Source organism: Lepisma saccharinum, chromosome 3 (genome assembly GCF_977018435.1).
Source record: "Lepisma saccharinum chromosome 3, izLepSacc3.1, whole genome shotgun sequence".
In the NCBI taxonomy this organism is placed as follows: Eukaryota; Metazoa; Arthropoda; class Insecta; order Zygentoma; family Lepismatidae; genus Lepisma; species Lepisma saccharinum.
In genome coordinates, this window is record NC_139231.1 from 16,281,646 (window position 1) to 16,307,952 (window position 26,307).

Sequence of the window (26,307 nt, forward strand, 5' to 3'; positions counted from 1 at the left end):
CATTTCATAAGCTTGGGATATGCTAATTACTAGAATGGCCTGTAGCATTTCCAACCTTAGAGTACCGGGAGTTGCAAAATGTGTTTGGGGATGCAATTGAGGGCGTTATTTTTCAAATACTCTGAGTGGAACAGCCAGCAGTAGAGAGAGAGACAGAAATAAAGAAGAAGATAGAGAGAGAGAGACAGAAATCGAAAAGAAATAAAGAGAGGGGGTAGAGACAGAAATGGAAAGGAAGAAATAGAGAGAGAGAGAAATCGAAAAGAAGAAATAGAGAGAGAGAAAAAGAGAGGGAGAAATCGAAAAGAATAAATAGAGAGAGAGAGAGAAAGAGAGAGAAAAATCGAAAAGAAGAAATAGAGAGAGAGATAGAAAGAAAGAGATATAAATCAAAAAGAAGAAATAGAGAGAGAAAGAGAGGGAGAAATCAAAAATAATAAATAGGGAGAGGGAGAAAGAGAGAGAAAAATCGAAAAGAAGAGAGAGAAATCTAAAAGAAGAAATAGAGAGAGAGGGAAAGAAAGAAATCGAAAAGAAGAAATAGAGAGATGAGGGAGACATAAATGGAAATGAAGAAATTGCAGGAGAGAGAGAGACAGAAATTAAATAAGAAGAAGAATTAGAGAGAGCTCTATCATTTTTCTTCTGCCTTCTTTTTTCTTCCTTTGTCTTTTCTGCTTTTTCCTTTCTAAGCAAGCGAGCGAGAGAGAGACCGTGTGAGGTCTGTTCCTAGCGCATGCGCAGTGAATGCTTTTCTGGAGACTCGATGGGGCACTTGAGCCTCTCCGCCTTGTAATCAAGGAGTCCCGGGTTCGATACCCGGTGGAGCCACAAGTGCTTCGGATTACACTTTAAACTGAAGGTCCAGTCCCAATTAACTTATCTGTGCTTAAAGTGGACTTAAAACAACAAATCAATCACTCAATCGATGGGACACGTGTTGCATGTCGCTTGTCACAAAGTGAGAGATTCCCGTATCGTTTCGCGGTCTGAAAACTCCATTAGAGTATTATCGGACAAAAATTTAATAATATCACCACTGACAACCATGAATTTTCGTCGCATGGCTGCATGGCTATGATAGAAAATGCCATTTTCGAGGGCTCGTGGGGTCGGGAACAAGGCCTAACAAGCAAGACGTTATCACGAAAAGTTGTACCTTGTAGTGCTGTCAAAGTTTGTCGACGTTTTACAGCAACACCCTGTATATAGGTATTTTAATATCTTTTTTTACTCTCTCTTGCAATGAGATGTAAACATGGTGTCAATATATTTATCTGACTTCAGTTTTTCGATTCGCCTCCCTGAATTTTTCTGCTGGCAACCATTTTACGAACCCTATTAGAGATTATGAAGTTGTGAGGCAATGAACGCCCATGACGTCAGACCTCTCGCTCCTTCACTAATGATGTTGGATTGATTTAATTACCAACGCCATTTTGTCCTACCGAGGGGCGTTTGCTGCATGTATGTGGGGCGGAGATGCCGCTCATATTACTGGAGGCAGAGAACTCTTATTGGCTGCCCCTTTACATTGTATTTTTGGCCACGACCCAAAAGGAAGTCGGTTCTTGCAGATTTACGAGCAGCCGGCACGCTTCTGAGCAGGCCTCACTTCCGAAGCGCAGTAGCAGCGTTGTCGATAAGGTCGAGAATCGCGCGCTGGTAGACGGAACTTTCGCCTCTAGCGTCGGCAGCAGCTAGGGCGAGCGAACGGTGCAGACGAGACAAAGCACGTCCTGCCATCTACCGGGTAGGTGGGGAACGCGCCACTCTGGCTCTCCATGGCCGAACGTTGTCAACAAAGTGTAACAGGTGTGCGCTGAGTGAAATGTGACTCGGTCGTGAGCGCGTGTGAGAAAGGTTTTCGGGCTGAAGTGCGTGGGAGAGATGGACTTAACCACTAAGCCACGGGAGGCGGTGAGTCCGCCGAGGGACAAAGCGCAGAGGGCGGCAAAGTCGGTGTTTTCAATCAGGAGCATCGTAGGGGGTTGCGACGCTGCAGATATCGGTAAGTACCTCTATTTGCATGGTTAACGCTCGGACACGCCTCCGTGGCAGTCACGTGGAGCCCTCTGCTGACAACAACACCGCTAAGTTCTCACGGAAATAACCAGTGTCATTGTGTTTTTATAGCCCTGTATAGTTTTTACATGAAAGACAACAACATTTAGCGAATTTCACGCACATTATAATACAATGAAAAAATCCATAAGAACCCATAACCGTCCCATTATGGAAATTCCAGTGTCTTCCTGATGGCGCAGTGGTTGCGTCGTCACCTTGTAATCAAGGAGTCACGGGTTCGATACCCGGTGGAGGCACATAGTGGTTCGGATTCCACTTTATACTGTAGACCCATTCCCGGTTAGCCATTATGTCCATAAAGTGGACTAAAAAAATCAATCAAACAAAATTATCTTCTGTTTTTAATGTCCTTTACACACAGAACCCAAAACGTGTCAATTGGCACACACACGTTGATTCCAATAACACATTAAGGTGCATAAGCTGCAAATTCTGCACTTTTTGGTGTGTCAAAATACACAGAAATGCATAAAAGGCCACTTTTATGAGCTGGTGTTTTGTGTCATGCATTAAAAATCAAGGCTGAACCGATGCATCGGTATCTGAAAGTATCGGTCAGCCGATAATTTTCCTGCATTTTGGTGTTTCACTGGGTTCGCGAAAATGCCGCGTGATATTTTCGCGTAATCTAACTATCGTGGATATTGTGCAAAATTCAAACTTTATTTTTATTTTGCACAAATGTAGCACGAAAAACTGTATTTTTTGATTATTCAACATCTATTTCAATATTCTGATGTAATTTTTGAACATTCGAAAGCATTTTTCATGGTAAATTGATGCATAAAATTGAAGAAGAAAATTTACGCACCAACATTGAGCAATATTTTGAACAAATCTTAATTATTGCAATTTTCAAGTATCGGTTCTAACTGGTATCTTCTCAGCAAAAAAGCAAATTTCAAAGAAAACAAAAATTTCACCTTAAATGCATCAAAAGGCACAACTAAATGTGTAGTTTAGTTACGCTTTGAAATGATATTTTCTGATCTTCCCAATTGATGCATTTTTAGTGCATCACACGGGACATCAGCTGATAAAGTACCATTTTGTGCATTTCTGTGTGTATTTTGACACACCAAAAGTACATCATTTGCAGTTTAGGGCACTTTAATGTGTTATTGGAGTCAACATGTGTCAATTGACACGTTTTGGGTTTTGTGTGTAATTTGAAATGCAACATTGACTGTGGTATTCGAATTAGGCAATCATGTTGTATTGCAAATTAAAGCTCATTAGAAGCAGAAGAGATTGATACAAATTTGAGATAGGTTAAATAGTGGATTTACTATTTCATTTCTTACTAGACTTCAAAATGTCAAAATATTGCGATTCTTGAGTTTTTGAAAGCGAATAGTTCACAAATTTAGAGTCCAAAAGATTCTAAATTTTGTAACGAATAAAAAAAATCGAGAATCCTAAAGGTACAAAAATATTTCTTTATTGGTTGATTTGGCATGGAATGACCCAAGATTGAAATTGTTTTTGCCTATGCTACCCCCTTTGAAAAGGGTGTATTCCAGTAACTGAAATTTTTATTAGCGTCTGGCAACACTAGAATACTAATTTTTAGGTACATAAATACAGAGAAAACTATTTCCGTGTTCTAAAAATATGTACTAAAAATCGAAAAGTAATGTGGCAACATTTAAAAAAATAACTTACGCATGCTTACATATTTACCCACAACAGTTGCGTTTCATCTGCTGATTTTCTTTCAATACATATACTGTTGAGAGTTATCGTAAAATTATTTGCAATGTTGTACTGTAAAAAAAATTAACAGCCTGGCTGTTAATTTACAAAAAAACGGGTCGCGACCGTTTGTTATTTAAATTGTAAGGTTTTATCATGCATAGATAACACCGGCCTGCATGGGTTTGGATGACTCACAGATGACTGTTGTTCCTGCTGCATGTTGATTTCAAAAATGAAATCCATTTTTGCCCATCACGTCTAGGTTTTTCATAAAATAGCAATATGTTTCTTAACTACCTTAATTTCAGAATAAAATGTGTAGTTTCATCATTTTCTCAATAGATGGCTCTGTCTAGATAATGCTAAAGTATTGGTTTTCTAGAATACAAATCCTTCAATTTGGAACTATGAATGCACATAGAACAGTAAGCATTTAATCCACTTTCTATCTTTGGAAGCACATTGACATGAAAATTGTAAACTTTGTTTACGTGAATTCCATTTTCAAAATCACTCACAAAAATTTCCTTCACAAAATGTCTAAAATTCAATGTTATAATGTAGTGAGGGTTGAACTTAATAACGTGGAAAAAAATCCTGATCTAAGGATAAATCCTGATGTGATGGCAAGAAATTAATGTCATATCCGTTGGCTAGGATTTTTATGATTTTACATATTATTTTTGATAAGCGTTATGTGTTCCCTAAATATATAGAAACTAATTGAATTAAGGTGCTTTTTAAGGACATATTTTGGCATATTTGGCACGTGATAAAGCATATTTTGATGTATTTTCGGTCATATTCAGCATATTTTCGCTTTTTTCAATAAATATACGGTCATTTTCCAAGTGGATTCGTTCTTACTCCCATGTTTACTCGAGGTTTTTTTTTTGTTTTTTTGGACTGCAGCAAAATCTTTTTCATTTTTAATTAAAAATTTACAGAAAGTATTCATTGTGTATTTCAACTCGTCAGGGCCCATAAAGTGAACTAAAAATAGTATGTATATGAAAACATTTTAGCATGTTTGAAACAGTCTAGTTATAAGGCCATATTTTTCAAATTATAGAGCATATTTTGTAAAATTTTAGGTCATAAGAGCATATTTTATTTTGCATGTTTTGATAATTGATTTTAAATCATCTGAATTTTTCCCCCCAAAAGCCAGGGCTGTGAATTCTTACAAACTTGCCGTTCAGTGAACCACAAGTATCTTTTAAAAACGTCTCATTAAAATTAAATTAATTGGGTTAACTAAGTAATAACCGAAATGGCCATAAGCAGGACCCAAAACAAAGGATAGATGCCCGAATTTTATAAATCTCCTCTGCTGATATCATAACTCATCCTCATCGTCGCGATTAAGCCAAAAGTTACACGAAAGTGACGCTAAATAATACAAACACGTAATACGCATCTTTCGTGCATCAAAATACACACACTAATGCATCAAAGGATACTTTTATTAGCTACTGTTCTGCGTAATATGTAATATTCACCAACGTAGATCATTTCTGAGAAACCATAATAGCATGGTTCGGATCCCACTTTAAACTGTAAGTCCAGTCCCGATTACTGTGCATAAAGTGGACTTACAACACCAAATAAAAACAGAAAAATAAAGCCAATGGATGCAGTAGAAGTACATCAACCTTGATGTGATACATTTTGAGCTCTGTGTGTAACTGCGATTGATTCAATTGTAGCAGCATTTCAGCTAAAATAAAAACGGGCACAGGAAGCAGAAAATTTGGGAAATTGAAATTGACATTCTTGGTGTATGAGTTGTAAGGACAAGCCCCTAATTAATAACTACACGAAGGGCAGGTCATAATTAAAATAAATCTTCATGAAAACGTTATGTGAACTGTTAGAAGTTACCGTAAAACTGACAATATTCTACCGTTAAAAATTTAACAGCCTGCCTATTAATTTCTAAAATCAGTACACAACCATTTTATAAATTTCAACTTAAATATGTTATCATCCATAAAGATAAATAATGATTATAAATTACATTTGCTTATACCATAAATATATTGTTTGAAAGTAAATCATTCAAAGTATACATTAATTAGAGCAGCTACGTCATGACCGTGTCTACTTTAAAAACGGTCACGATCATTTTTTTTAACGGTCGATGGATAGCAGCGAAAATTGACGGTTTTAGACCGCCATTTCTTCAGTGACAAACTCCAAAGAAATAAAAATATCTGAAGATTAAAATTTTAACATCTATAATGCTGACAGCTGAGACTGCAAAGGGCCCCTCACCACACAGCTCCACAGCTGTCCGTACTGACAGTGGTTCTACACACAGAAAACTAAATGCATCATATCGATTGATGCACCAGAATGCATCGATTGATGCACTAAAATGTGTTTTGTAGCTTCTTCAAAGAATCAGATTCACATTTGATGCATTTTGGTGCATTTTTGTATGTCATGAAAGAAACACGAAAGTGAATCATTTGATTCAAGTGAGGATTTTGTTTAAGTCGAGATGCATTAGTTGATGTTCCTTGATGCACCTTCCTGAATCTTTTTTGTTGATGCACTTAAACGTTTGGTCTGAGCTAATGACTCTATGTAGCTCAGACGAAACGTTTAAGTACATCATCAAAAAAGATGCATTATGGTGCATCAGAACGCATCAGATGATGCATTAAAGTGCATCTCGGCTGAAAGAATTCCTCACTTGAATCAAATGATGGTGTTTCTTTCACGACATACAAAAATGCACCGAAATGAATCAAATGTGAATCTGAATTTTTGAAGAAGCCATAAAACGCACTTTAGTGCATCAATCGATGCATTCTAGTGCATCAATCGATATGAAGCATTTAGTTTTCTGTGTGTAGCGCGATATGTTAACCTCTCCGCTACGGCTGTACTGACGGCCAGTATAATCCTCCGTGGCGCTTGTGTTTTGTTCTGTCCTATTGGGTTTGTCGCTTGATCCATTTCATCTTGTCAAGAGTCTTCCTCATCTTCGCGATTTTAGCCAAATTTGGTAGAAAATCGAATCAAATCAACAAAGGAACAAGGAGAAAAGGAAACACACACACTCATTTACACAGAGAGCGACAGAGACTGAGTTAGATTTCAGACCAAAGCGGCACATGTCGCACACAGAACCCAAAACGTGTCCATTGACACATAATGACTCCAATAACACATAACGTGCATAAACTGCAAACGATGCTCTGTTTGGTGTGTCAAAATACACACAGAAATGCATAAAAGGGCACTTTTATCAACTGGTGTTCCGTGTGATGCATTAAAAATGGATCAATTGGACAAGATAATTTGAAACATAACAAAATTACACATTTAGCTGCGTAATTGATGCATTAAAAGTGAAATTTTGTTATCTTATAAATTATCTTGTCTGATTTTCCAAATTGATGCATTTTTATTGTCCTTTTATACATTTCTGTGTGTATTTTGACAGACCAAAAACTGCATCATTTGTAGTTTATGCACGTTAATGTGTTATTGGAGTCAACCCGTATGTGTCAATTGACACGTTTTGGGTTCTGTGTGCGCTTGAGAACGAGCCAATCAGCAGCAATGTTTCACAAGGTAGGGACATGACAGGCCGCACAAGCCTGCGTTCGATTGGTGGAATCCTCAAGTGACACTTGCCGCTTCGGTGTGAATTCTGCCTAAAGAAAGTTACATTGGAAAAGAGAAAGAAATGAAGTAGATGGGGAGTATCAGGGAAAGAAAAACATCAGAGAGGAAGCAATAGGGCAAAGGAGCGAAAGATAGGAAAGGAAGGAAACAAGAAAGAGAATCTTGGCAGCATGACTGCTGATGCAACCCACTGTACCTTTGGGATCCAATGAAAAATATTCTCAAAAACACGAAGAACCTGGCACGTTGCTAGAAATAAAATTCGAAAACGGTCACACCAATTCCACACATGCAGCAAAACTCCAAAAGTAACAATTCTAGTGAAGACGGTTGAAATGTAGGCTACATAAAAACAAAAAAAATAAACCGCAAGATTTGGATGAATTAAATGGGTTGCTAGTTTTGGCTCATCGAAAAGAGAAATCCATGATTATTGTATATATTTTTTCGTCAGTTTTATGTCGCACTACAACTTTTATAGTTAGGGCCCAGGTCGCCAACCTCGAGAGGGGCAAATCGGGGTGTTGTTCTCAATTTTGATTATATAAGCGTATAGCTATTTGTTTCAAAAACAGTTGTTGTGAACCAGATATTTCATTAACACGAGATACAAGAGATAACAAGATGTGAGTTTCAGGAAAGGAACATAGATGGCAGCACAAGATAAAATAATATAAATAAATTATTGGAGGATAAATATCGATTTGGTGTAAGTACATGCACGACAAAAGGATGTAGAAAGATGAAGACAATGTATAAAAAATAAATGAGAGATGAAAATATAATTGGAAGTGGTTTATATAATTCAACATATTAAAACGTATAGTCAATTATTAGGCATGACAAAATAAATTAAGGGACTCCAAAACTTACAGTTTTTCACTGCCGCGTAACGTAAAACATACATTTCATAATCATGTAGCATTTTAAGCTAAGATATTAGTATTATTTTGATATCATCAAGTAAGTATTACGATAAATGCATACTTACAGTAAACGTATTATGTAACAGTAATATTTAAAGTATTTATAAATAAAGGAATTATTTTTTTAAAATTTAAAATATAGAAACTTTTTTATCTAGGGTCGCCCCCGACTCCACAGCTTGCACCAGATGTCATTCACATTCCAGGAATCTATTTTTTGTCAACACCTAATAAATCTAACTGAATGTTTGAAGTAATTACATCAAGATTCGTATGATTTCTTCCTCCGTTCTCCTATCTCTGCAACACGTACTTACAAACTTTTCAATACTAAACTTCGTTTCATCCATAGTGACTATTGCGGCAGAAGTATTATTAATTTGTTAATTATTCGAGCGTATAGGATGTATCGTAAGTACAATTCTTTAGTGTTAATTAATTTATTCTATTTAACGTTACGAGGAACACGCAAAATCGAAAATATATTAAAGGCATCAAAATGACACAACTAAATGTCCAAATGTATAATCTTGTTTTCTGTCAAATTGGGTGGCTGAGACGTTTTTGTCGCATCCCATGGTATATAGATTATGGTGCGTGTTTTTAAATGTATTTTAGTGTCTTGATTCATTGTCGGATGGAGTTTTATTATGCATCCATCAAATTATATGAATGATTCTCACGAAGCAATTCTTTGACAAATATAGTTATGGAAAAGATATTTCTTATGATAATATGAAAGGAATTTTGAATTCATTATTTCCCAAATTGGTTGAAGTAAAGATTATAATGTATTAAGAAGAAAAGTAAATAAACATATTTGAAATTTCCTTAGTGGAGGCGCCAGACACACAAACAAAAGTAAATCCATCAGTTGAAACAAAAAATGCATAAAGTCTGTAGGTCAGACCAAATTTTTAGTGCAACCTTAGTGCAGGAAGGTGCATAAAATGCATAAGATGATGATGCAGTTTGGCGTTACCTTTATAAACGATATACAAAAATGCATGAAACTTTAAACCGGATTTTTGACAAAGGCTCAGAGAACTGAAAGTGTGTCAATTGACACACAAAAGTGCATAATTTTCTTTACTCCGACACATTGAAAATGCATCAAACCGAAAGATCCACCTAAATGCATCAAAATAAATGTGTCAAATATGATTCACAAAAATGCATAAAACTGGATGATGCACCTAAAGGCATCAAAATAAATATGTCAAATGACACATTTAAGAGGATATTTTGTTTGATGCACCAAAACGTGTCTTTGGAGTCAAACAATTTGGAGCACTTTTAGTGTGTAGAGTGACACGTTTAAGTGCGTCAATTTGTTTTCCTTTTCTTGCTCATGGGGGTTGCATACCTACAAGGGAAAAGTTCCAATACATTTCTCCACTGTAAAAAATATTTCACTTTTCGTACAATTTCTTGAAGCACTTCACATTTAATGTGCTTTAGAAGTTTGGAATTGCTGAAAAGAGTATTGTCAATATTAAATATTCTACAAGTGTGTAAAGTACATTCTGGAAATTATTTTTTATCATTTATGGTACATTTCATTCACACATTTAGAACATGCTGAGAATACTTCTTAGTGCACAATGACAGAATTCCTTTTTACTGGGAATTTTTAGGTGGAGGGATTCTTAGGCCTAGTGTAAATTTCTCTACTGCAGGGGAATGTGGGTGTTAGTATCCTCCTACTTAAGAGTACTGATTTAAAGCTGCACTTAAATAAATAAAAGGCTTCTCTTGTTCACATATACACACACTTTTCTGTTTCAAAGTGGTATCTTTGTGAGTTTATGGTTATATGTGCAAATATTAAATTGAATACATAAAAATAACACTTTCAGAACATTCTGAAAATAACTTGTGCACAAAATGAGATATCATAATCATAAGAAATAAGTAAATTGATTTTCCTTTCCATTTAATCTACATCTTTATGTCTTACCGTATACATGCAGATTAACAATCACAGAAAAATCGAAACATTTCAATTATGAATAAAAATTAAGTGATGCAGGAGTAAAAAGCATTGTCGAGAAACTTAGGTGCAATTCATACTAACAAATGATATAGAAGATCCTGAGACAGAACATTTATTGTTTGACACAGATACACTGGTGTTTAATGCACATTCTGCTTTAAATCCTTGAACTTCTCACATAAGATAGATGACTTGAGGCGACAGTCTGTATTTGTGGCCTAATAGTATGTACTCGTCAACTGCCATACATGTAGCGCAGATTTCGGGGTAGCCTAATTAAAAATATAATACATGCCAACAAGTGCACAGATAAATGTTTGTAAAGTGACACATTGCACTTTCTACCATACAGCTACCAGGACAACTTTCCTCCCACTAATAGCGCCAACCAGATAAGGTGCTTCATTTTCTAAATCTTCTGTTAGCAAATGGAGATACTTCCTGAAAATAAATGAATGAAGTACTCATAAATATGATATTTTTTCTTGAATTTTATTACAAAACATCACATTTCAATTGACACTGGGAAAACATTACCAGATGTTGCTGGTGTAAATATAATAGCATTAATAATTTTATACTGTAAAGGAGACAGATTCTGTTATATGCTTATTATATGCTTATAGGCCAAAACGAAGTGACATAATACTTTACACAACACACATAGGTTAAACAAAATTTTTCTTATAGATAACCTGTTCAAATCAATTTCCAAATCCAGCCAGTTACGAACGATATTAGCAATTGAAAAGTACAAACAGGAAACAAATAGAACATTCAATTCTCTTCATAAACGTTTATCTTCTTTAATATATAAAAATTTGATTTAAAAAATACAAAACAGTATTTTTTTCTGTTCTATCATATAATATGAATGTGAAACAGTGGACACTTTATCACAGAGGAACATGACGTGGAGCTTTGAAAATAAAATAATTAGGGACTTATGTGGGACGAAAACAGATTAAAACAAGCAGAACTGAAAAGATTACATAGTTTTGAATGGTGTAATTTGTATACGAATTACAATCAGGAACCCTTTAAAACTCATCTCTCTCTTGCCTCCACATAAGAAGGATAAGAAAGGAGAGAGAGAGAGAGAGAGAGAGAGGGAGAGAGAGATAGAAATAGAGACACCCACTTAAACCTTTAAAGATAGTGAAATAATGAGAGATAACTTCCTCTCTCAAATACACACATTTCTCCCTCCTCTCTCGCAATCTCTCTCTCTCTCTCTCTCTCTCTTGGAGAGAAAGAAATGCAGTGAGAGAAAAAGGGAGAGGCTGGTAGAGAGAGAGAAAGAGAAGATGAAAGATAGAGGTTACACACACACACACACATATATTTATTTCTTTATCTTTCTGAAAGACAACTCTCTCATACCTAGGTATGTGCATCTTGAAGAGAAGAAAAATGACAGAAATGCAGTGAGAGAGAGAGAGAGAGAGATAGGAGAAGAGGGAAGGAAAGAAATGAAAGAGGGAAGGAGTCTCTCTCTCTCTCTCTCTCTCTCTCTCTCTCTGACAAAGAGTGAGAGGGGGAATTGAGACAACAGGTTGAAAAATAGAAAATGGAGAGAAATAAGAAAGAATGAATGAAGAAGAAAAACAAATGAAGGGAGAACAGATACCTCTCCTCCTGTACCACTTTCCATGACCAAATGTCATTGTAATAATTAAATTTCCAAGTCTTTGATAGGTAGCTTGATGTGCTAAAAACTTGTATGTTAATAGAGGAAAAAAAATATTAAAAGCCATTCATTGCGTATCTGAAGCAATTAAAAAAATGAAAGAGAAAATTCATGACTGAATCTTGTGTTGGCCATGATGTATATATAGTTACTTAAAATTATTTGTCATTTTCATTTAAAGAAAGAAAATATTTTCAGGAGTGTATCCTGAATTTTCCATATGTTGGTGTAAGTTTGTATTTACAGATGGTAGGGTAAATTTATAGCTAAAATGACCTTTTGACTTCGAAATGCATATTCCACATGTCATTAAGATAATAGACATTGTGCTTGAGACACATTTGAAAGGAAGCTTAAAAGCGAGTAATAAAATATATAAAATAAAAGAGCCATTAAGCAGTCAAGAAGCAAAATTAAACAGGAAATTGGCATGATATCCTTATTTATAACGCCCATAACTACAGAAATCATTTTCCACAAAAGAACTCCACCACTGAAACAAATTTAAGCTCAACTCTTTGGATTTTATATACAAATAAAGAACACATGTAGTATAAGTTACACATACACATTGAGAGCGAAAGAGAGACTACATGTATGTTATCAATAGAGCCCGGAAGTTTGGCAAAATGCCTCTTTTTATCTACTGCATATATTGATAAAATTTTTCCGGATATACATTTCTTATGTTGTTTCGAATGTTTTGGAAGCCTTTTCATTTTGCCTATTTGGGACCCCACTGCCTATTTTTAATTATAATGCCTTTTTTTGCCTTTTTCAATGAAATTTGACATTTTTTTAAAAAAATATGTGTATATAAATTATTTTTCTCCCAAAAAACGTTGTTGGCATTTATTTTTCTTCCGTTTATTATATGAATAATTTTCGCCTTATTTAAGTAATATTGAACTCACGCATGTTTCAACATTGCTGAAGGAGAAAAGTGTGAGAAAAAAGTATTTCATGCTGATTCAGGATATTGCCTTTCGGTTGACATTTCTTGTGCATGATTGACTGCTGAAGTGGACAGGTTGATTTCGAACACAAAGAAAATATTTCTGAAATCTCCCTCTCGAACTCGAAAATTTCAGGAAGTTGCATCTGAGCTTAGTTTACCTCCGCAACCAGCCTTGACGAGATAGGGAACCTGGATATCAGCAGCTATATATTATACTAACAACCTTCAAAAAATCAGTGAGGTGATCGATGCTCTTCCAGAAAATGAAGCGGCTTCAATTCGTGAAGTGAAAAAACTCCTGTGCTATTCAAGTTTACTTTTGCACATTATGGTGCATTGCCAGAGACAATTACAATTATAGCATCCATGAAAATCTTCGAGGAATCTATGCAGCAGATGATGGAAGTGCCAGGAGAAAAGGGGTGAGCTGTTGCGGAAAAGTGATAACGGGTAGTGAGTGCAAATGAGGCCTTGAAACAATTGAAAACAATTTGTGATATTCTAAAAGGTGAAAATGCTGTTACCAAAATGAGTCCAGCTACATTAGCTTGTTTTATGTATGCTCCAATAATTTCTGTCGAAGTAGAAAGATCATTTTCTATTATGAAAAACATTCTCTTTGACAGACGACTATCAATGAATGTTGAGAACTTAAAAAGCACCTTGTAGTTATGTGCAATCAAGACGGAGAAAATTGAAATGTTCTTCCCAATTTAGATTTTAACATTTTGCCAGAAATTATAGATAAAAGTAAGCGACTTCTAAATGTGCCTTTTTTCGGTTTATTTTGCCTTTTTTTTCATTTTTAGTGCCTATTTACCACATTATAAATGCCTTTTTGCCTGCCTATTTTAACGAAAATACATGCCTGAACTTCCGGGCTCTAGTTATCAATTATCATGATTTTCGAAAATGGGGTAGATATACGTATTTTTATTAATAAGCTCAATTGGCCATCTTTTCTGCCTTTGATGTTCTTTTGTTAGGAAAACCGGGCCAAAGAGGTGGTTATGATCCCCACCAACCCCTCTTGGGCATGCCACTGGATGTTATGTCAAGCAGTTTAATTAATAAGCCTATAATCTATCTAATGTTGAAGCGAAGGAAAAAATAATCTGAAGACATTTTTAAATTTATTCAATATTGAAATATACTATTTATATTTGTTAACTTGCAAGTCCTAATTTAAAACATGAGCGACACTTGCACCATGGTAAATTTTCTGTGGAAAGTGAGATTTTCTTAGCACTGATTGGTTTCGAAATGTAATTTTTCATGTTTCGGATAACAATATGTCACACACACCTACCTTTTGCTTACTTTGTTGGTGGATATCAACAACAACCACAGAATAATTCCTCTTCGGTCCGTTCATATGCTTCACATTCCTCTGCACAATAGCTTCTGAATATTTCTCTCTTGCCTTCATGACAAGAACAAGTGCCTTAAATAAAAAATAAAGAAAACTTTGCATGAGACATTTACTCGGGATAAGCAGAAAAACAAAATACTAGTTGAGTATCATTTTAATGGCACAGTTAAGATTAATGAACAACAAACAAGTAGCATTCAAAAATGAAATTTCAATCCTAATTACAAAGATGAGTGAAAAATCAGATTTTAATTTTTGTTATTGTTTGAAATAATGTTAGTATGTAATGTTAATTCGACATTATCCATTGTCTAGTTCTTAAAACTACACTTATTAAAGCATTAGACAATGGATAATATCCAGTTAACATTGAATGCTAATGTACAGTAGAACCCAGTGGCGTGCCCAAGGACAAAGTTAGTTTGTGGGGATCATAAGCCCCCTTTGCTCCAGTACTCTTAAAAAATAAAGTCAGAGGCACGAAAAGATGGCAAAGTGAGGGCTAACTACTAAAGAAAGTATACGTAAGCCCCTTTCCCATTTTGAAAATCCTGGACACACCACTGGTAGAACCAATATCTCTAACATTCAGGGATATTAAAATAATATTTCTGAACTTTCGTAAATAAGGTTAAGATATTCTAGATTTTTACTGTATGTATAGAAGAAACAACAAAATTCAGTTTGTGTAAATTCGATGTCGTTGGTGATTGGTGCAGGCGACCATGTTGCTTTTCTATATCTTTCTCTCCTCTCGCTCGTTTCTCTATTTATACCACCCCCCCCCCCCGCTCTCTCGCTTCCCTCTTTCTCTCTCTCCCATGTCTTATATTTCTCCTCTCCTCTCTGCCCCGTTTTGTATCCCCCCTACTTCTTCGGTGTATGTCTGAGTGTCGCTTTATCTTGCACTTGTGATTCTCTTCTTATGACGTCATGCGAACATGATGTCAATATGTCTACATGCCATCACACTCATAAGAAATAAGTGCCTTAAGGGAGATAAAAGAGAGATGAAAGAAGCGGCAGAAAATGTGAGAAAGGGAGATAATTGAAAAGGCAGGCAGAGTGAAGGAAAGAGAAGAGAATCACAAGTGAGAGACAGATAAAGAAAGAGAGAAGCGAGGCGCGCGCGCACACACGCACACTGGGAGGGAAAGCCAGGAGGGGAAGGGAATTGTTTTTTTTTAATCCACTTTATGTAGTCACGGACAGTTTTGGGTTGTAATGAATGCATTGACTTTCAATGGAATCATTACAACCCAGCAGTGTCCGTGACTGTACATATAGCCTAATCGGAACTGGGCCTACAGTTTACGGTGGGATCCTAACCACTGTGCAAATAGAGAAGCAAGAGATGTAAATAAAATAAATAGGGAAGCGAAGAAAAATAGAGGAACAAGAGAATGAGAAAGGAATAGAGAAACGAACGAAATAGAGAAGCAAGAAAGGGAGAGAATAGAGATAGAAAAGCAAGTTAGAGAGGAAGAAGTGAAAAAGAACAAACAGAAATAGAAAAACAGAGAAATAAATAGAGCAGCGAGGGAGGAAGAGATATATGAAAGTAATGCAGACGAAAGAGAGACAGAAGGAAGAGGAATAGTAAAATATTAATGGAGAGAAAGAATAAAGAAGAAACAGACCGAAAATATGAGGAAAAATATATATGAAGAAATTATCGAGAAGAGAGGAAGTAAACAAGAAGGAAGAGGTTCTAGAATGAGAAAAGATGATCCGAAACTGGAAAGGAGAATATACAAGAAAAGAAATACACAAAAGAAAAGTGGGAGAGGATGAGAAGGCAATTTTTTTTATTACAATAGCGGGTGTCAAGTGAAATCATGTATATGCTTCACGACACTGGGGTTGTCCTCAATTGCAAAAATAGATTATGGAATAGGCAGATAACAAAACCAAAGAAACATTGAATTCACGCCTAAGACTTGTAGTTTTTGCAACTTTAGATGACAGTAACAACGAAATTTAGTGTGAAACTATTGTGCTATGTTAAATATTGAGTCCTGAAGCTGATCTTCCATTTTAGTTCAATCGTTTGAGCTGAACACATGCTTTTTTTTTAGTCAAACTTTTTTAATACGGGTTTGAAATCAGAACTCGTAATGGTACTACTGCTGCCGATATTAAATTTCACTTTTATATAGCATCTGTCAAGTGCTTTCCAGATTATACTCCATTCATCTCGGCATACCCCATCATAATTAATCTCCCTCAAATAAATTTGTACCTCTCATTATTTTAGAATTTTTCTGTGGGTATTGTTTGTATTTTTGTAACAATTACAATTTTTATTGACGAAATCTGGAAGGAACATTGGGTGACATCTAGCGGCATCTTTTAAAAGGATGAGTTGGGTTAGGCCCCACAGATATAATGTTGCTGTGATTATCACTTTTGCTGCAGAAATTAGCGTATAAGTTTTTAAAGAGTACATTTGTAAAATCAATAAATTTGGATTGAAATTGGTATAATTTAATAACTTATAATAGCTATATTGTCATTATTATTTGTACTAATCAAGTTGTATGTATGGCCTGACCCCCCTCTATAAATACTTATGATGACGCCCGTGCTGATAGCTAAGGAATGAGCCCCCGAAATAAAATTCTGGCTACGGGCCTCAATACAAGTATAAATTCTGTTTGGCTGACATTGAGGAAAAGCAAAAACTAAAAACAAGCGTACACATAATAAAACAATTTCAACTATTTTGTATTTTATTGACATTTTTAGTCACTTGGAAAACAAATTAGTTTAATCTGTATAAATATCTGATAGATATAAAGCAGGCACGTATCTAGAACTATGTTTTTGGGGGCCCCCGAACCAAGTGTCTCAGAAATAATAATAATTATTATTATAATGATAATAATAATAATAACAATAATAATGTTTAAATTAAAATAATTATATTAAGTCAAATTAATACTAATTACAATACATAAATTAATATTATATTATCACACGAATAGGTAAAAGACTGTATAAGAATATAGATATAACAGCGCATATTCATTACGTAGCTTACCTGTAGTTATGATCGGAATAATTTACATAAAAACAAGTGCCCTGGCAATGAATTAATGTCAAATAGATGAATAATTGAATATTTATCGATAACAGAAATGATGTTTCATGTAGTTGGAGAAAAGTAAGTTTCTGCTTAATATCTTATGCATATTATTTTGAGTAGTAGTGTACATAAATCTTCATTGTAATGTCATTCAAAGCTGTATGATCCCAATATAATCCTTGCCTTGTAAAAAGTTCAGAGGGAATTAATTAATACCATCGATTATGCAACAAATGCTAATATTTTAATTACTTAATTTTAGTACTTGGTAAGTCTTTCGGGAGGTGACCCTTGAACCCCCCTAAATACGTCCTTCCTGTCCTTCAAAGCCGTAAGATCCCAATATAATCCTTGTTTTCCAATAAGTTCAGAGGAAATTATACAACAAAGCCTAAACGAATAAATGTTTTATTATTTAATTTTAATACTTGATAAATCTTTCGGGGGGGGGGGGTCCGGACTCCCTGGACCCCCATAAATACGTCCTTGATATAAAAGTAAGAAATGAATTCATTTATTTGTTTATATATATATTTAAATTAATAATATGTATTTTCAATATTTAATAATGTAATGAATATGTAACGTTATATCATATCATCATTCATATTTAATTTATACATATGAATTTTTGTAAGTTAAGACATTCCTCCACCACCAATGTTCAAAGATTTCGCACACTGGAATATATTCACAAGTATCTACGTATACCAGTAGGTATATACGCTTTAATATAATTTTATCACGAAATTTACCTATTACAATTTGACAGAGTGAGCCACCAATATTGCCACTTATATTGCTACATGTTGTTATTAAAGAAATTGATATAATCCTACTCTGTCGTGCATTTTATGTTCGTTGGTTATAATGTAGGGTTAGGAAGTTGGAAAATCATGTTGTTTTTTTCTGGGCCTGGACTGGAAAACAATGTTAATCCTGGTAGCACTCCATTTCCCTTCAGTTAGAACCAGAAAAACACTGTCTTTACTACACGTTCTTCTTCACTTTACGCTCCTCTTTTCTTGCTTTTAAGTCATTTTTCGGTATTTTTGGTCGATATTGTTCCATTTTTATCAGTTTTCGTGTTTCTTCTGGCTTCTTCTCTATTCTCTCGCGAAATTTAAATGCAATTGCTCACATATTTAAATTTGCTAACTACGCCATCATAGGTCTTTTCAGTTCTTACGGCGGGCGCTCCAGAAGCTGGCAAGGGAAGTGGGGAAGCAATCAATCCAGCGCGATAAGAAATGCAGCAGCGTGTAGGACGAGGTGCACGTAGTACTTCCCTCCACGTCATAACTCTCGGCGCCACCGCTGTTGTCTGGTTGGTCTGCTGCGAATTCCCCGCTCCCCACTTCCCTTGCCAGCTTGTAGAGCGCCCGCCGTAAGAACTGAAGAGACCTATAATTGAAAATATGGTCAATTGAAAAGCACAATATTATTTCGTCAAATTAGTCACTACACAAGAAAAAATAATAATAATCCTATGTAACACAACTGTATTTTGATATGCTGACCAATACTGTATCGTGCAAGGTCCATTTCAGAAAAACCTTGAGGTGTATTTTCTGTAACCTTGAAGTAAAAATAAGGAAAACTACATTAGCTTGTACTACTGCTTTTCTCCCCCGCCCCCTTAGCTTCGGTAGTTTAAATTCCCAAACAAGGAATTATTCAGCTACTCTCTTGTATACGAAAATATCAATCTTTCATTTTAAGAGCACAAATTATTTTCAGATTATCTTTCATTTAAAAAAAAAAATAATTAAAAATTAAAAAAAATATATTAAAAATTTACCATTCTATAGGCCTAATAATTTTAATCGTTTAAACTATGATCATTTGTTGAGATATTTAGTAATGAACTACAGAGCCTTATGGTGGCTAAGCTACGTGACTTCAGTACGAAACAATTTTTCTCAATCAAAATACAAACAATTATAATAATGCTTTTTCATCACTATTAATGTTTCTAAATCTGATTGAACGTCTATTTCGAACGCTTGAAATGCAAAATATCGACGTTCGTGCATTTATGGTGCTTCAATTGACGCAATTAAGTGTGGTTTATTTCAAATGAACTTTCTAATCATCTTAATTCATGCATTTCTGTGTGTATTCAGATGGGCGAAAAATGCATCATTAGCACTTTAATATGTTACTGGAGTAAACATATTAGGTTCACACATTTAGGGTTGTGTGTGTATACTTAGCACGATTCAGGTAGTAATTGTGGAACTGAAAAACCCCGCCGTGGGGAGGGGGAGGCGCACGGGGTTTGGGGGCGCAGTAAGAATGATAAATTAAGAAAGACCGATAGTTAACAAAAGTTTTCCTTTCGATGTTGAAATATATTTTCAACCAAACATATTTTATTTTTACAACTGCAAACAGAAAATTTTTATCCCTAGAAAAGTAGAAAGTGAATTTTCAGATTAGAAGAAAACATTGCTGATTAGTTTAAGTCATTGATTACGTTGCAGAAGGATAGACGACAGACAAGAAAATACGCTTATCCACCGTATTTTAGATACAGTGAAATCCGCTACTAATTTCTCGGATAGATATGAAGAAAATGTATCTTGCACTGCAGATACAAAAATATAGTTTGTTTTCGGGATGTAGTAGTACCAACTGAAATCAAAAGATGAAACAGTCGAACATCATCAAAGTTGTCGAATTCCCTGATAGATTGATTGATTTAGTTTATTTTGCTTCGCGTTTTGTGCCTCTTGGCTAATTTGCGAAGATGGGGATGAGTGATGAAATTGATTAATGGACATTCACAAACAACCAAGCCCGAGCGGGATTCGAACCGGGACCCTTGGCGTCGCAGCGCGATGTGCGACCGAAAACGACCGATATTAGTGTGCAATCCATAGTTTTCGGGGTCGCTAAGATGAATAGCGACACTCCCAATGCCGTTCAACTCCAAGTTCATGTTACACTATATCATTATTTTCCTGTCTAATGGAAGATTGGGATTAAAAAATACCCGGGCAACACCGGGCAATCAGCTAGTTATTCCCGTGTACGAATGAAATACGATATTTATTTCCTTCCAGATGCGAGCTCAAACGCTGTGCTTATCATACATACAATGCCTAATTGTAGTCAATCATAAATACATTTTGCTATGAAAAGTGTAGTCTCAGGCAATAATGGGACACCTAGATCCTGAAATGCCCGCTTCCCTGCAAAGCGTGTTGCCTAACACTGCGGCGGTGGTAGAAGTTGCCATTGAAAATTTAACGCCGTAGAGTTAGGCAACACGCTTTGCAGGGAAGCGAGTATTTCAGGATCTACGTGCCCCATCTTTATTGCCGGTGACTGTACGTATGAACACTCGATGAACTTCTCTTCTTTATACAGAATGTTTGTCCAAGGCGCGGTTCGTCCAACATTATTAGAATGTTTCAAATAGAATTAGTCTTCTCAGTGAAAGTGACAACATGTCTAATTAATTGTACAAAACGTTAAAACCGTGCATAAAAAATACAAGGTGCCGCAAAAGTCGGTTTACCCATACGCAAAATTCAAGTATACATACAAAATACAAGTAGATACACAAAATTCCAGTTTCAGTGGTTTTGTTCAAAGTGTCCTCCATTGTTTGCAATACATTGTGTGCAACGATCAACAACAGAATTGCAAATACGATGCAGTAAATTGTATCATTGTTGATGACATGAAACGAATTGATAATTGAGTCTTTCAGTGCATGCAAATCTGCTGGTGATGATGAGTATACCATATCCTTAACAATTCCCCACAAAGCAAAGTCGCATGGCGTCAAATCACAAGAATGCGCAATGGTATCACGGCGTCCACTCTTCAAATGTGTCATCTAAAGAAAATCGAACATCACGTCCATAATGTGGAGGAGCTCCATCTTGCTGCAATACAAAACAGTGATCTGCAACACTTTTTTCATTTTTTTTTGTTCAGTTTCCACACTCGTTGCCGTGTTGGTGAAGGCGCATCAGGAAACTTGGCACGAAAACCTGCCAGCATTTCGGATGTATCTTTATTATGTTTCCACCACAATTGAAGCCTGCACACACGCTGTTCTGTTGTGTACTTATGTGCCATTGCAGTTCTCAACACGCCACAGGCCAGAACTTGCCTGCAGACAACAAACAACCACACTACAACAAGCCAGGGACTCAACTGTCGAGAAAAGAATAACGAGTGCACTGTTGCCGTCTCTCACGACAATGTTACCGACCGTATACCTAAAAAAAATAATTACTTAGAACAAGAAGCACATACACTATATCAATGTGCTTTCTGAGTAAACTGACTTTTGCGCCACCCTGTAGTATGTTGTATTAATTACAGCTACTACTAAATTCGATGATTATACAATAAGCGAACGAGACACCAAAAACATACAAGTTGAAATAGAATGCATAATAAAAATATAAAATAATACACAAAAAATATATACGCACGGAACCGAAACGTGTCAATTGACAGGGCGAGGTGGATTTTTGCTGCCACCTATACTTTCCACTCCCAATAAAAACTGTTGTGACTAAGATTATACACTAATTCTAGCGGTTGGCAACATTGTGCACGCCAGCTGAGGGAACGTCAGCTTGAGGGAACAGACTCGGAGTGAAGGTGCCATGTTGATCATCGGTGTGCATTTTGGATGTTCGTTAATAATCCCCAAAACAATTCATTCTTGTTGCAATCATGCAATATGTGTGATCATATTATGTACATGTTAGTGTTGTTTGTGATCTAAAACAATATATTAAGTGAAAGGTCAAGTGTGTTATTTTATTTGCAATCACTAAACGACAACTGTCAAACGTGTCGCGCATTCGAGCTATTGAACCGGCTTATCAGTCCAAATACCAGAGTTTTAGGTGAAATAAGAAACATGGTCCTCCGTCAGTCGTATGTAAGTGTTCGGTAAACAATCGCAACAATAACCACAGCCAAAATCAAAAACATTAACCATGCTATATATTTTCGGTTTTAAATAAGAGCAATTCTTTATGCGTGCCTAACAATTAACTATAGGCTTGAACTTATGGTAAGATTTTACAATACCGGACAATTCCCCGATTTCGTTCATATTTCGCATACTCAATAATTTAGGGTTCCTAATCACGAACCTGCAGTTAATATTTGTCGCTCACGTGTGGAATTTCCAAAGAAAGGGGGTCCGTGATCGCAACTGACAATGAACAATTGCTCATTATGTACAGGAAGATTTTGTGTTTCTACGAAACTTACATTATCTTACGGTGCCCTACACACCATTCACGCATAGCCCCACAAACCATTCCGCATAGCCCCAAACACTTCACGGTAAGGTTAGGTTAGGCAAACAGTTAAAATTTGTGTTCGTAGATTTTTTCAGTATTAGAAACACAAAATCTTGCGGTACATAATGAGCAATCGTGCATTGTCGGTTGCGATCACGGACCCCCTTCCTTTGGAAATTCCACACGTGAGCGACAAATATTAACTGCAGGTTCGTGATTAGGAACCCTAAATTATTGAGTATGCGAAATATGAACGAAATCGGGGAATTGTCCGGTATTGTAAAATCGCTCCGAACTTGTTGAATGAAAACTACTTCTATTTTCCTTTCCATCTATTATACATATATATTTTTTATACATTGTTCTCATCATTTTTACATGTTCCTATCCTATTTTTACTTTCACTAAATCGATACTTATCCTACAACAATTTATTTATATTCTTTCACCTTGTGCTGCCATCTGTGTTTCCTATCCGAAACTCCCTTCTTTTCATAATGTATTCAAAATTAAGGTTTTGATATTACTGAAGGAGGACACGCAAGTTTGGCACTCCCCCTAGGGCGGCGCCCGTGTCAATTAACACAGACGTTGACTCCATCGAGTAGCACATTAAAGTACATAAACTGTTAATGATATAATGAATCAAGATACACAGAGAACTGTATAAAAGAGTATAACTCCATTAAGCCTTGTTTCCATGATATGAAAAACTCAATATGCTGACCAAGGCAGAAATTTATTTTATTATAAAACATAAAATAAATGAACATTTGTACTTGGTGCAGAGTCTGAAGAAGACCTTGCTAGAAGGTTGAAACGTTACGTTTAATGCATGTTTTATAATAAAATAAATTTCTGCCTTGGTCAGCGTATTGAGTTTTTGTATAAAAGAGTACTTTTCTCAATCAAAATTTGGCCTTCGTGAAAAACTTCAGGGGCTGTTGAAAAATTTTTGGTGAGTGTTGGGGGGGGGGGGATGTTTATAAATCGCTGCTCTCTCCCTCAGGTAATTCGCTCCCATGGGTGCCGCCAAGGGGGGTCTAGTGTTGCCCACGGGACGAGACGGGACAGGCTTTTAAAAATTCGAGACGAGACGAGATTGACCATGTGTCATAAGACAAACGAATATTTTCGAGACGAGACAGCATTTCCACGAGACTCCACGAGACGAGACAGGCCAAAGTCTCGTCTCGTGGGCAACACTAGGGGGGTCGAACGGGTCCGTCAACAACCCCTGGAAATTGGTATCATTCAAGTTACAAAAAAGCAGAAAGCTTATTATCTTTATTGTTAATAACAGAAATAAAGTTAATTTAATTAATGTTCGAACAGAATAACCAAACATAAAACTGTATTAGATTGAAAAAATAGTGTAAAATACAGGGAGCAGGCCAGATTCTACTATTTAATTCAAAAAATAAATTGTTCCACATTATGAGGTTACACAACATAAACGATGTGAGTAAAATTTCTTGAACGAGGTGCATGAGTTAATGAGAAAATACAATAACTATGAATTTCAGTACACTAACTGTATTGAAATGTGATAAAATAATGGAAAACAGTTGTACTCGATATTCACTCATGTGTTGGGTCGAGTAGCGAAGTCTCCGCACTTAGTAGTAGTAGTAGTGTAGCAATAATTATAATATTAAATAGTAGATTACTACATACAGAACTCAAAACGTGTCAGTCGACATATATTTTGACTCCAATAACACACTAACGTGCATAAGCTGCAAATGATGCACTTTTTGGTGAGTCAAAATACACACAGAAATGCATAAAAGGGTACTTTTATCAGGCACTAAAATGCATGAATTAGGAAGATCAGGCAATATCATTTCAGAGATAACTAAACTACACATTTAGCTGTGTCGTTTGATGCATTTAAAGTGGTTTTTGTTATATTTGAAATGATGCTGTCTGATCTTCCCAATTGATGCATTTTAGTGCATCACACCTAACACCAGCTGATAAAAATACCCTTTTACACATTCCTATGTGTATTTTGACACACCAAACAGTGCATCATTTGCAGCTTATGCACGTTAATGTGTTACTGGAGTCAACCCGTATGTGTCAATTGACACGATTTGGGTTCTGTGTGTAAGTCAACATGGAGAGGAGATATTAGTAGTGATAATAATAATAGCCGACCCACGTGGCGGAATGGTTAGCACATCGCGCTACGACGCCGGGGTCCCGGGTTCGAATCCTGACCTGGGCATGGATGTTTGTGAGTGCCCATTCATCAATTTCATCATGTCATCACTCATCTGCATCTTCGCAATTAGACAAAAGTGGCACAAACAGCAAAGTAAAATAAACGAAATCAAACCAAATCAAAATGATGATAATAATAATAAATTTGTAGAACATTACTCTATTTTTATTAGTTAACAATAGTTATTATTGTAAAATTACAAACTAGTAGTGATAATAACATTTATTTCTGTTATTATTTCTACTAATCAAATTTTGTCCATGGTCTGACACCCACCTCGTACAAAAATGTGTTGCGACGCATATGTTCGCTCCCTATTTCCAACGGAAGACGGCGCTTTCCGTCCAGCAGCGTTGACGGTAGCAGAAGCGCTGCCCCCTATCGGCGAACCTTGCGGTGAGCGAGGCCTGGCTTTCCGGCGCTTCGGATTCAGAGACCAGAGCCGAGGGAGGCCCCCCTCGGAGACCGACATTGGCCCCCGACCGCGAAGGACTGGATCCGCCTCGGAGACAAACTCAATATTTTCTTTGGTTGTCAGCGATAAAACGCTGAGGAAAACACCGCTGTCAGTTGCCGATTGCTACGCGGCCCTGCGGACACCTGCACCAGCATCCTACGTTTTCTGTATCAGGCGCCGGGAGTGAGAGCTTTGGAACTACACACAAATAACTAAATACACCAAATCTGCAGGGTTGCCAAATGCCAGCGGACAAACGAGCTAGATTCCAGGTTAAAATTACCAGAAAAGCACTAGGAAAAGTGAAAAATTACCAGAAAAAAGCGGTACATTAGAAAAAAGTGAATTCTAGCATATTTCCTTCATATAGCATCATCATCATCTGACAAAGGAAACTTCTTTTTAATAAGAACCTTGGGCCGTTCGTTCATCAATTCCGAAAGGTATGCATTGTTCCGATAGTATTCACAACTTCCCGTGATGAAGTGAAATTGCAATATAAGCCGTAGCTACGGGTAACGAAAAGGGGGGGGGGGGGTGTTTGTAGTCGCCGATTTTTAATTCGCCGGTGAAGCTATTAGAACTTATTACAAATTGAATATAACAAAGAAATTCCTCGCACCAGAATTTACGCCAGAAAATCTGAAAAAAAGAAACCACCAGAATTTCGCATTGGCGCAGTTTCACAGCTCAAGGTGTCAAAACACCAGATCTGGTGTAAAGAGCATGAAATTGGCAACCCTATCTATTTGATGCACCAGAAAGGCGTCGATTCATGCAATAAAGTGTGTTTCTTGGCCTTTGTGAAGAAGCATGTTTAGAGTTTGATGCATTCTTGTGTTTTGTTCGTAAGGGTAACGCCAAAGTGCATCATATA

The 26,307-nt window shown here is 36.2% G+C and overlaps 1 protein-coding gene across 1 annotated transcript in view; it reads left to right on the forward strand.

The window, feature by feature from the left end:
* The first annotated feature begins 1,809 nt into the window (after positions 1–1,809).
* al (aristaless related homeobox) overlaps positions 1,810–26,307 on the forward strand; it is a 348,232-nt gene continuing 323,734 nt past the window's right edge. Inside the window, exon 1 of the mRNA XM_083118330.1 lies at positions 1,810–2,011. Within this exon, the coding sequence (XP_082974456.1) occupies positions 1,891–2,011 (121 nt within the window). The 5' untranslated portion in view covers positions 1,810–1,890. The remainder of the gene's footprint in view (positions 2,012–26,307) is intronic.